Genomic DNA, 11,725 nt, shown 5'->3' on the forward strand with positions numbered 1-11,725 from the left:
CTCAAACTCCATTAGATATTTCTCTGAATCAGAAGGGGACTTTCTAAGTACCTGTAAGCCCAATTGAGTGGGAAAAAGATTCTTTTCTGTAGCTGGCAGTTTTCCCAGCAGTGATTGGCTTTATTATGAATAGGAACAGCTTAATTCTGAAAATGTACTGTTGAATGGTTGGAAAGGACTATTAGACTGTGAAACTTACTAGCACAAATGCACAGAGAAGAAACATTGTTCCCAGCCTAAGACTCTATTCTCAAACAGAGAAATGTTCTCTATTAAAATTAGTCTTAAAACATAAAAAAAAGTGAAAACACTAAATTACCTCAAAAATGAAGAGAAAATACTGAAGAGTACATGATCAACAAGAGTTACTTTAGCTATCTACAAGTATACTTCTTTTATTCTAAAAAATTCTATTTACAAAGTATGTTTACGTTGCATTATAAGACATGTATCAAATGTTAATAAGTCATTATAGCAATTTTATAAGATGATTCATATCCTTTCAAATATTTTTTGTCACCATTAAAAAAATTAAAATGCAGTAAACTGTCATTGCCGCAAAAGAGCACGTGATCTTAAGGGAAGAAACATCTCACTAGAGTTTCCACAAGTTCCTTCTTCTTCTAACTGCAGCTCTGGTGGCAAAGGAGGAGCCCCAGGGTCCCCAGGTCTAGGAAGCGTAGTTGAAGAGAAGGTGGGGTTTTCAGTTCTGCCTACTTCTAGAACAGGCAAATTCAGAGAAGAATCAGTAGAAAAAAAGGGGGCTGTGCTGGATTCTCCTTCTGGATGGTATATGACGGTGGATGCTCTCAGTTTTTCAGAGAAATTACTGTCATCTGAATTTGATCTAGAGAGGTTGTTTGTGGCTCCATCTGGAAAAGGCTCACAGCTGCTACATTTCAGTCCTACAATAAAATTATTCAGATGTAAATGAAAAGTAACTAGAAAACTGAGTCCACACCCATCTTCGAACTTTTTAAAGATTACACAAATTTAAATAGCAGTTTATAAATTGTCATAATCCATTTCACATTTTATCTGCTTTTCCTGACAATCATGAAGCATACTATTATTTACATTTTCTAGATACAGGAATAATCTCAAGGAAGCTAAATGACATGCTACAATTCACATTCAATCTGTGTATTTATACTTAACCATTGAAGGACCTAGAAAAAATAAAGTAGCCCCTGAAATTATTCATAAAATAAGAAATAGCTTTCACAACTAAAAAATATTCTTTAGCACTCCAGCACACACACACACAAAAAATTTACCCCAATTTTAAACTCGGTATATGCTAAAATTCTATGAGTTAATTACTTCCAATTCTTTTTTTATTTATTTTTTATTAAAAAAATTTTTTTACATCTTTATTGGAGTATAATTGGTTTACAATCGTGTGTTAGTTTCTGCTTTATAACAAAGTGAATCAGTTATACATATGTTCCCATATCTCTTCCCTCTTGTGTCTCCCTCCCTCCCACCCGCCCTATCCCACCCCTCTAGGTGGTCACAAAGCACCAAGCTGATCTCCCTGTGCTATGCAGCTGCTTCCCACTAGCTAGCTATTTTACGTTTGGTAGTGTATATATGTCCATGCCTCTCTCTCGCTTTGTCACAGCTTACCCTTCCCACTCCCCATATCCTCAAGTCCATTCTCTAGTAGGTCTGTGTCTTTATTCCTGTCTTACCCCTAGGTTCTTCATGACATTTTTTTTTTCTTAAATTGCATATATATGTGTTAGCACACGTTATTTGTCTTTCTCTTTCTGACTTACTTCACTCTGTATGACAGACTCTAGTTCCATCCACCTCATTACAAATAGCTCAATTTCATTTCTTTTTATGGCTGAGGAATATTCCATTGTATATATGTGCCACATCTTTATCCATTCATCTGATGATGGACACTTAGGTTGTTTCCATCTCTAGGCTATTGTAAATAGAGCTGCAATGAACATTTTGGTACATGACTCTTTTTGAATTATGGTTTTCTCAGGGTATATGCCTAGTAGTGGGATTGCTGGGTCATATGGTAGCTCTATTTGTAGTTTTTTAAGGCACCTCCATACTGGCACCTCCTCCATAGGCACCTCCTCCATAGTGGCTGTACCAATTCACATTCCCACCAGCAGTGCAAGAGGGTTCCCTTTTCTCCACACCCTCTCCAGCATTTATTGTTTCTAGATTTTTTGATGATGGCCATTCTGACTGGTGTGAGGTGATATCTCATTGTACTTTTGATTTGCATTTCTCTAATGATTAATGATGTTGAGCATCCTTTCATGTGTTTGTTGGCAAACTGTATATCTTCTTTGGAGAAATGTCTATTTAGGTCTTCTGCCCATTTTTGGATTGGGTTGTTTGTTTTTTTGTTATTGAGCTGCATGAGCTGCTTATAAATTTTGGAGATTAATCCTTTGTCAGTTGCTTCATTTGCAAATATTTTCTCCCATTCTGAGGGTTGTCTTTTGGTCTTGTTTATGGTTTCCTTTGCTGTGCAAAAGCTTTGAAGTTTCATTAGGTCCCATTTGTTTATTTTTGTTTTTATTTCCATTTCTCTTACTTCCAATTCTTGAATCATGGGGTGTTACAAGTGGAAGGGATTCTACAGGTCATCCGGGATAGCCTCTCACTATTAGAGACGAGAAGACAGAGGCCTGGAACAGTGAAGTCATGCCCAACATTCCAGGACTACTTCATGCAAGGGGGACGGCTAGAACCCAGGTCTCCTCTTCACATTAAATAGAGAATGTCCTGGTTCTCAACCTAACAGTTTACGTAAATGACAGAGGTTGTTCTGAACAAAGAATTCTATATATCCAAAGGGTATAGCCAACAATTAGCCTCAGTGTGGAAAGAAGAAACACAAACACAATTTATCTCTCTTTTAGGCTCAGCAAATATTCAACCCAATGGTCTACAGGCACAGAACTTCCTGAGTTGACAGATTTTATGTAAAACCTTCAGAGTCTGTAAAGTACATTTGTACGTCAATTTTTTCCACTAGTTTTTCAACTTCACAATACATTCAGCATTTCTGTCCCATGAAAGAGAAACTATTTTCTTAAATATGGCTCAAGGGGAAACTTCATCTGTGTTCCAACATGGATTTATAGACTGAGTTCCTTAAGGGAAAAGCCCTAAATTACTAATTTATGTTTCCCTTGCCTAGAACAGCTGGAATAGAGCTGTATCGCATGCACATTTATCTTAAGTGCTCTGTAGAGAGAGACAGAGAAAGATGGGGGTTTGGAGGGAGAGGGGGATTTAAATCGTGCAAACAATTCTACACAGCATTCCAATTTAGTGAGTGTGTGCTCTGGGGTGAGGGTGAGACGAAGAGGTAAATCTGCTACTCCCTTAATCAATCTCAGTTTTATGCCTCTCTCATTTTGCAACACTGAGTGTAATTCTAGTGTTTAAAGTTATATATAACTTATACACGATGATTCTTACCAACATAAGCCAACTACTTCATCATGTAATCAACTGGTGGGAGAAAAACTATCAGAGTTTATCAAAGGTAAAATACTTTACCTATACACTGTTCTTTATGTGTGATATGCATTTTCAGGGGTTACTTTTTTTTTTTTTTTTGCGGTACGCGGGCCTCTCACTGTTGTGGCCTCTCCCGTTGTGGAGCACAGGCTCCGGACGCGCAGGCTCAGCGGCCATGGCTCACGGGCCCAGCCGCTCCGCGGCATGTGGGATCTTCCCGGACCAGGGCACGAACCCATGTCCCCTGCATCGGCAGGCGGACTCTCAACCACTGCGCCACCAGGGAAGCCCCAGGGGTTACTTTTGAACAGATTAATCTTGCATTCTGATGACTTTAGAAACAAACTCCTGTGTATACTGGGATTCCATTGTAGTTGTTTTCTATAAATGTGTTGTTAAACGAATATAAATACAGAACACTGAGTGATATTTCACTTTTGCAATGTAATGACATCAAATAAGGTAAAAAAAATGCAAATTGAATGTAATTCTAAAGGTTGAACTTTTTGAATAAAAGCAAAATGATCACTTCTAGGTTTTTGTTTTGTTTTGCATTCTACTTATAAAAGCATTGTTACATTTAAATGAACTTTTGGATAACTAAGATATCTTACCTTTCAGATGTTCTAGTTTTATATTTCTAAGTTTTAGCACTTCATCTGTAATCTTCTGTATCAGGAAGTTCTGTGTTTTTTCTCGCCGAATAGATTCAACCAGGGTATCTAGTCCTTTGGGGTTTTCTTGTAAGTAGTCTAACAATTTTCCAGCCCTTTTTCTACTTGATGTTCGACAAGAAATTTCTTCAGTGTCTTCTCTACTGAGTATTTTTTTTGCACGTAGATGATCAAAATGTCTCTCAGCTATGATTTTTTCACACAGGTATACACGCAAATTTTCTAAAGCCTAAAAGATATAAAAAATGCCTCAATGTATCTTTTTTTTTTAACACCTAAGGAAATCACAAAGGTGACTGATCAGTTAGGAATCTGACTGGTGAGAGAAAACATCCTGAAGTCAGGAGGCTCAGCCCTACTAAAGGCATGCTATTAAAATGAAGGTCCGGTTAGACAGAAGTAGGTCCCTGACTAGATATTCCTCACTGCTTCCTCACTGCTCTGATCTCATCTTCATATCTATAAACCAAGACCAAACTGTTGTGAGGAGGGGGCCAGTCTAATCTAGGGGGCTTGGGTCTGTGGAAATAGGGAGGTCTGCTGAGGGCCTTCAGAGGTAAAGTTGAGAGCAGAGGTTACTGTACATTTTAGTTTCCATTTAGCAAGGAATCCAGGATTAGTCAGGACCAGAGAGGATAACTCACAGTTTATAACTTTCTCATGTTATTAATTTTCCATCTTTCTAGAGTGAAACCACACACACACACACACACACACACACAAAGAGAGAGAGAGAGAAAGAAAAAGAAAGAACCTAAAACAAAAGGGACCATACTGGGTCTATCTTTGGAGTCAGTTGGCAAGACTGTAGTCTAACTCAGCCTTGGAAGAAGGAAGGTAGAAAGGTATGGGGGGAAAGAAACCTAAAGGAATAGTGGATATTGGAAAAAATTAAAGAAATAAAAAGAAATCACATACACAGGCCTAGACCTGAGAATTGCCTAATGAGGCTTAATTAGTCAAAAATCAATGTGGGTCCTAATAAATGGTATTAACAATTTGATGTGAGTGGCTGTATTATAGCTCCTCCATTTACTAAATATGCAATCTTGGGTAACTTAACTCCTCTGTGCCTCAGTTTCCTCATCTGAGTGTAATGAGAAATAAATTAACACACGTAAAGCACTTGAGAAAGTGCCTGGTACATAGTAAGTGATGAGTAAATGTTAGTGATGATGACAATGATGACTAACTTGATTCACACTGACAATGATGAACTAAAGACAATGGAAAATCTTCAAAGTATATGAGAGTATATGGTGGCAGAAAAGTAGGTTAGGTGAAGGGTTCCTACAGTTCTCAGTCCACTGAATTCCCACGAGAAACATTTCACATATCTAAATGCCAAATATGCCAAGTGCTGAGCAGTGGATATGCAAAGATGAACAAGACTTGAAACCTGCATGCAAAGGGCACATGGTCTAGTTGAAGAATACATTATCAACTCAAGCTAAAAATTATGAGACAATGGAATATGACCTGGAAAAAAAGATATAGGTCAAGTACTGGGGAAGCAACCAACTCTGCCTCCAGGACCTGGGAAATTTACAGAGACTACACCTGACCTAGAGGCATGAAAGGTAGGCAATGAGGGAAATTACATTTCCCTATAGTCAAAACCTCATCAAAGGTTTATAAATAAGAGGCAATAAGAAAACTTTTACAGAGGGTTGGGGGAAAGCAAAAATTGGGGTCAAAGGAGAGCAATTAGAAGACTGCTGCAATATCTTACATATGATAAGCTGAGTGCACGAATTTAAGCTGTGGGGATGAGGAGAGAAAAATAGATTTAAAAAATGAACTCCTTGGAAAACCTCATTTGTTGTCATTTCTACCATACGTTGATGATTTCTAAATTTTCCTATGTGATCAAGACTTTCTCCACCTAGAGATCCCAATGGTACTTAAAATTCAACATGTCCAAAACCAATTTTGTTATCTTCCCCTATCGTTTTCCTCTGACATTCTCAGCTCACTTGCGAGTACTACCATCCATCCAACCATGCTATAAACCTACAACTCATCCTTGACTTTTCCTCTCTTTCACTCACTTGGCACATTCGATCAGATCACCCACCCACCAAGTCCTGCCAATCTACCCCAATATTTATCTAAGCTGCCCCTTCACTCCATCCCTATTATTAGCATTGTCCTAGTTCGGGTCCCTATATATCTTGCATCGACTATTAACAAGACACCTAGTTGTACTTCTTCCTTCTCTCCCCACCCCGCTCAACTTCTTCCTTCACACATCTATCAGACCTTCTAATTTTTCAAGAAAAAATGGAAATCTGGAGTGTTACATGAATTCTACCAATACTGAAATGTTGTTAGTTAATTTTTAAAAAATTTAAAACACTGTGTTCCACCTCGACTTAAAGGATAAAGTTTCTCAACTATAGCAGAATAGCAGAGAAGTGAAGAGCATGGCTCTGGACTCAGACCAACCTCAGTTCAAATCTTGAATCTGCCACATACTCCTGTGAGAGCTGGGGGAAGTTACTTAACCTCTCTAAGCCTCAGGTCCCTTATTGGTAAAAAAATAATAAATACCTAGCAGGACCTGTAGGAGGACTAAATGGGACAGTGCATATGAAGGCTTGACACAGTAGGTATTCAATAAATCACAGCTACTTGATGATGGCAGGCAGGTGCTTCATAGTATGGAGCCTGCCTACCTCTCCAGCTTACTCTATGTTCTGGAACTTTATGTTCTTCCTAAAACTGCTGTTTTCCACTACATTTCTTTAAGTCATTACCTTTGCCTTGTTTTCTTTTCCCATATCCCTATTCATCTTTTAAAATTCAGGACAGTGGTCATCTCCTTCAGGTAACTTTACTTAAACTCCCCCAAATGAGTACTCCTCTCCTGCCTTTACAGCACCCAGTGTATGCACTTCACTTTTCTATACAACAGGACTCCACTTATATCTCCCAACTCACTCCCAGACATTTTCACTCTGTCCCACTACTCTTCTCAAAGTCACCAAGGGTCTCCTTATCACTAAATCTGATACTTTTCAGTCTTCATCTCACTTCTCAGCAGCGTGAACACAGTTGATCACTCCCTTCCTGAAATACTCTTTTCTTGTCTTATATGAATACCACACTCTCCTGGCTTTCTTCCCATCTCTGCGGCCATAACTTCTTACTTTTTAAAACTTTTCTATGGTCTCCCTTTCCCTTCTAGCTCTCAAGTTCCCCAGGTAAACTCACTTAATCCCACACTTTTATTTCTAGCTCAGATCTCTCTTTTGATCTTCGAACTGATAGGTCTAATTGCTGATTTGACATTTCCACTTACTAATCTGATTCCACTCTCTTCCTTAACTCCCACATTCAAACCATCACCAAGTCCTATCATTACTGTTTAAAATATGCATCTGGAATTCTCCTGTTCCATCCATCTCCACTGCCTGATCCGAATCACCATCATCTCTCAACTACGTAAATTCCAAGGATCTCCTCACTAGTTTCCCTCTTCTCCCTTTTGCTCGCTCCAGTCCATACATTAGGCAGAGGGATTGTTAAAAATATAATTCTTCAATAGGTCTCTACTACACTTGGGAAAAAAATCCCACTTTACTACCATCTGTAAGACTCTTCATAATCTGGCACTAGCCCACCATCCTAACTTCACCTCTAGGCACTCTCTGCCTTTTTCCAATTTCCCCAAGATCTTGCCTGCCTTAGATCCTTTGAAAATTCTATTCTGCCTAGAATGCTCTTCTCCAGTTCTGTCATAGCCTTCAGGAACCAGTTTAAAAAATGTTAATAACCTTCCCTGACCATCCTATCTCAAGTAGATTTCCCCTCTTATCTTGTTATTGGCTCAACACCTGTTTGTCTCCTTCATAGTACTTACCATAATTTGGAATTATACATTTATTTGTTTTCAACCTTAAGAACCCACATGTTAAAAGCAGGCAAGAACCAGGTACATTCTGTTCAACTCTGTATATCCTGCATTTAGCAGAGTGCTAAGTAGATAATGTTTTGGATGAATGTAAAATTCATTGCACTTATTCTGTGATTTGCAATTGTCATTTTACATGTCCCCCCCACCCCCCAAGAAGTTGAGCTCTTCTCAAACTAAGATTGTGTGTTAGTTTTTAATTTCTGAACTGTTAGAATCAATGGCAGTATCAGTCTCACAGTGTGTAGTCCATATTTATGAAACTGAACTAAATTCAACAAAAGAGAGGTAAACAACTAGATGGAGCACGCAGGGAGGAGTATAGTGAAGAAGTGGGAGCCTGAAAAAAAAAAAAAAAGAAGTGGAAGTTTCCATGTGGATAAGTGGTGGTACAGTCGGTCCTCTGTATCTGCAGGTTCCGCACCCTTGGATTCAACCAACAGTGGATGGAAAATATTTGGAAAAAAAAATTCCAGGGGCTCCCCTGGTGGCACAGTGATTAAGAATCCGCCTGCCAAAGCAGGGGACACGGGTTCGAGCCCTGGCCCGGGAAGATCTCACATGCCGCAGAGCAACTAAGCCCGTGCGCCACAACTACTGAGCCTGCGCTCTAGAGCCCACGTGTCACAACTACTGAAGCCCGCACGCCTAGAGCCCGTGCTCCGCGACAAGAGAAGCCACCGCGTGTGAAGCCCGCGCACTGCAACGAAGAGTAGCCCCCGCTTGCCGCAACTAGAGAAGCCCGCGCGTAGCAACGAAGACCCAACACAACCAAAAAAAAAAAAAAAAAAAAATTCCTTAAAGTTCCAAAAAGCAAAACTTGAATTTGCTGTGTGGGTCAACTATTTATATAGCATTTACATTGTATTTACAACTATTTACACAGTATTCACATTGTACTAGGTGTTATAAGTAATCTAGAGATAATTCAAAGTATATGGGCAGATGTGTGTAGGTTACATGCAAATACTACGCCATTTTATAAAAGGGACTTGAGCATCCATGAATTTCTTTTTTTTTTTTTTTTTTGCGGTACGCGGGCCTCTCACTGTTGCGGCTTCTCCCGTTGCAGAGCACAGGCTCTGGACGCACAGGCCCAGCAGCCATGGCTCACGGGCCCAGCCGCTCCGTGGCATGTGGGATCCTCCCGGACCGGGACACGAACCCGTGTTCCCTGCATGGGCAGGCGGACTCTCAACCACTGTGCCACCAGGGAAGCCCGCATCCATGAATTTTGGTATCAGCAGCCAATCCCCATTGATTCATCACGACAGAGAATACAGCAGAAACAGCAAGTGGCTTTGGGGGAAGGATGATAAAAAGTTCAATTTTAGACAAAGTGAGGAATCTGAAGGATATAAAAGTGGATTTCCAGTAGATATTTGGAAATAAGCACTTAGAGTTGAGAAAGAAGGAAGTCCAAATATGTGGATTATAATTTTAAAACTCCTAAGGTCATAAACGATTCTGAAAACATCATGAAAAAATTTCTAAGAAGAAAATGTGCACATATTTTTTTTCACAGATGTCCTGAAACGTGTCCAGGATTCCCCAAGGTTATGGATTTCTTATATAGCTGTAAACTGAAATCATGGAGATGGATAATATCAATGAACTGATGGAAAAAAAAAAGGCCTAGAAGCCACCCTTCACATCTGTGTTTATGTACAGGCTTTATATCCTCCCACTTGTAACCTCTCACTACCTGTTTTATCAACTATAAAATGGGAAAGACAACTATCTGCCTTAGAGGTTGTTGTACAGATCAAATGAGAACATTGTAAATTGTGTGACAGAGTATCTGGAATACAGTAGGCCTAGCTCTTGAAGTTCATGTTTTTACTGGCACAAATCTTGAAAAACACAATACTCATTTATTCTTTATTAGTTATCAATGTCCCAGTCTTAACTCAACTAGAATGTAAAGCAGGGGCCTGTCATTTTTTTATATCTTTCCAGGCCCAAGAACAGTACTTTCCATATAAGTGCTCCACAATTATCTGTTGAAGGAGGAAACTAAGGCACAGTCATAACCAGTCTCCTTTTGCTAATGAGTCATACCAACTGTAATTGAGTACAGTGTAATAAACCTTACAGGTGAGGGTAAAAGGAAGCACACAAACATTTAAAAAGCTGCTGTCCTGTCCAATTCACAAAGATGATTTTGTATAAGTACTGTAGTGTTAAGCCAGAACACAATTCATGTTCATATTGTTTTGAATTTGAATGAATATAAAGTATTTTAATGGTACTCATATAAGTCTCACATGGCAAAACAAGTTAACTACAAGCAAAGGAAAAGAGAAACAAGTCAGACCTCAACAAAGTCATTCTTTACGAATAAATACTAAGATTTGTGCACTTCAGCATCCAAGCAGAAGAGCATAATTTAGCTGCTGAATATCTCCAACGTTTACCTGTAAATTAATTCTCCGCTTCATGTATTCATCCCCCGCCCCCTCCGCGCCCCTTCAATTTAAATACGTGGGCGTTTGCTTACTAGGGGAATTCCGGGTTGTGCTTTCAACAGTCCAGCTTCCCCCAACCCCCTTTGCAAGTTTCACGTATTTGATCCACTGCTTGGGATGCTTTATCTGGGCCAGCTTTTGCTCCAGGTTGAGCCAGCAGCCAAGGCAGTCTGGCTCAAGGATGAACTTGAGTCGTCGATCCCTAACAACGCAGCTCCAAAGCGCAGCTGGGGTGAAATCACCAGGGGATGGGTGAGCAGTGGGCAAGAAGCTGACTGTAAAGAAACGCTCCACTGAACAAGATTTCTGAAACCCAAGCCCTGCTTTTATTGATTTAAAACGTGGATTAACAGGTCAGCGGGGATCAGATCACTTCCACCAAGGTCCCTCGGATGCAGGGCTCGCCGCGGTCCTGCTGTGCCCGGACGTTTCGCTTCTCAGACCGCGGGCTCCTCCTCCGATTCCGACTCGGACTAGGACGCGGGGTTTCCTCGCTGCAGGAATGCAGCCCCCCCCCCGCTCCGCCCGCCCCCGGCCCTCGGCGGTGCCCGGGCAAGGTTTTGCTACTCACGTCCTTCTTCACTTCAGTCAGGTCCTCCTCGGTGAGGGACGGCGCAGTGGGCTCCATGGTGAAGGCGGGAGATGGCGCTTCTTCCGGGTCCGGGAGCTCGGGCTGCGCCGCCCCGCCCAGGCTGGGGGCTTCGGCCTCCGGATGAAGGGGCAGAGGGGGAGGCGGAGAGGGTCGGGAGGAAGAGGGCTACGCCTTCGAAAACAGATGGACTCGTGGGTCAAACTGTAGCGCTTCCGGCTCTGCCTTTGGGAGCCGAGGGCTCAGCCGACCTAAACTTCCCGACGCGGAGCTCGGGTTCCCGCTCCTTCCCTCTCCAAGAGGCCCAGGCCCAGGCCCCGCCCCTCGGTGAGGCCGGGCCTTCGGGAGAGCCCGCCCCGTCTCTGTGGGAGCCAATCGGAGCCAGCCCATGGGTCAACCTTCTCCCCGCCCCCCGTCCGGAGCCTTTCAGCAGTGGCTCCGCCCACAGCCTCCAGATCATTTGCATGTGGCCGCGGGTTGGCCTCACTGAAAGGAATCGTTTCCCTGGGTGGGGAGCATCGCTGCTCTGCCTGCGGGCCGTCGCCGCCTGCGCAGACAGCTCACAGGCGGAGTC

The 11,725-nt window shown here is 41.5% G+C and overlaps 1 protein-coding gene across 1 annotated transcript; it reads right to left on the reverse strand.

Annotated features, from left to right (window-relative positions):
* Nucleotides 1–375: 375 nt before the first annotated feature.
* BCL10 (BCL10 immune signaling adaptor) lies at nucleotides 376–11,475 on the reverse strand. The gene is made up of 3 exons (XM_067726759.1): nucleotides 11,134–11,475; nucleotides 4,119–4,407; nucleotides 376–905 (listed from the first exon to the last, which is right to left on the reverse strand). The coding sequence occupies exons 1-3, from the start codon at nucleotides 11,188–11,190 to the stop codon at nucleotides 550–552; spliced, it is 702 nt and encodes a 233-aa protein (XP_067582860.1). The 5' UTR covers nucleotides 11,191–11,475; the 3' UTR covers nucleotides 376–549.
* Nucleotides 11,476–11,725: the final 250 nt, after the last annotated feature.

Source organism: Pseudorca crassidens, chromosome 2, assembly GCF_039906515.1.
Source record: "Pseudorca crassidens isolate mPseCra1 chromosome 2, mPseCra1.hap1, whole genome shotgun sequence".
Classification (NCBI taxonomy): Eukaryota; Metazoa; Chordata; class Mammalia; order Artiodactyla; family Delphinidae; genus Pseudorca; species Pseudorca crassidens.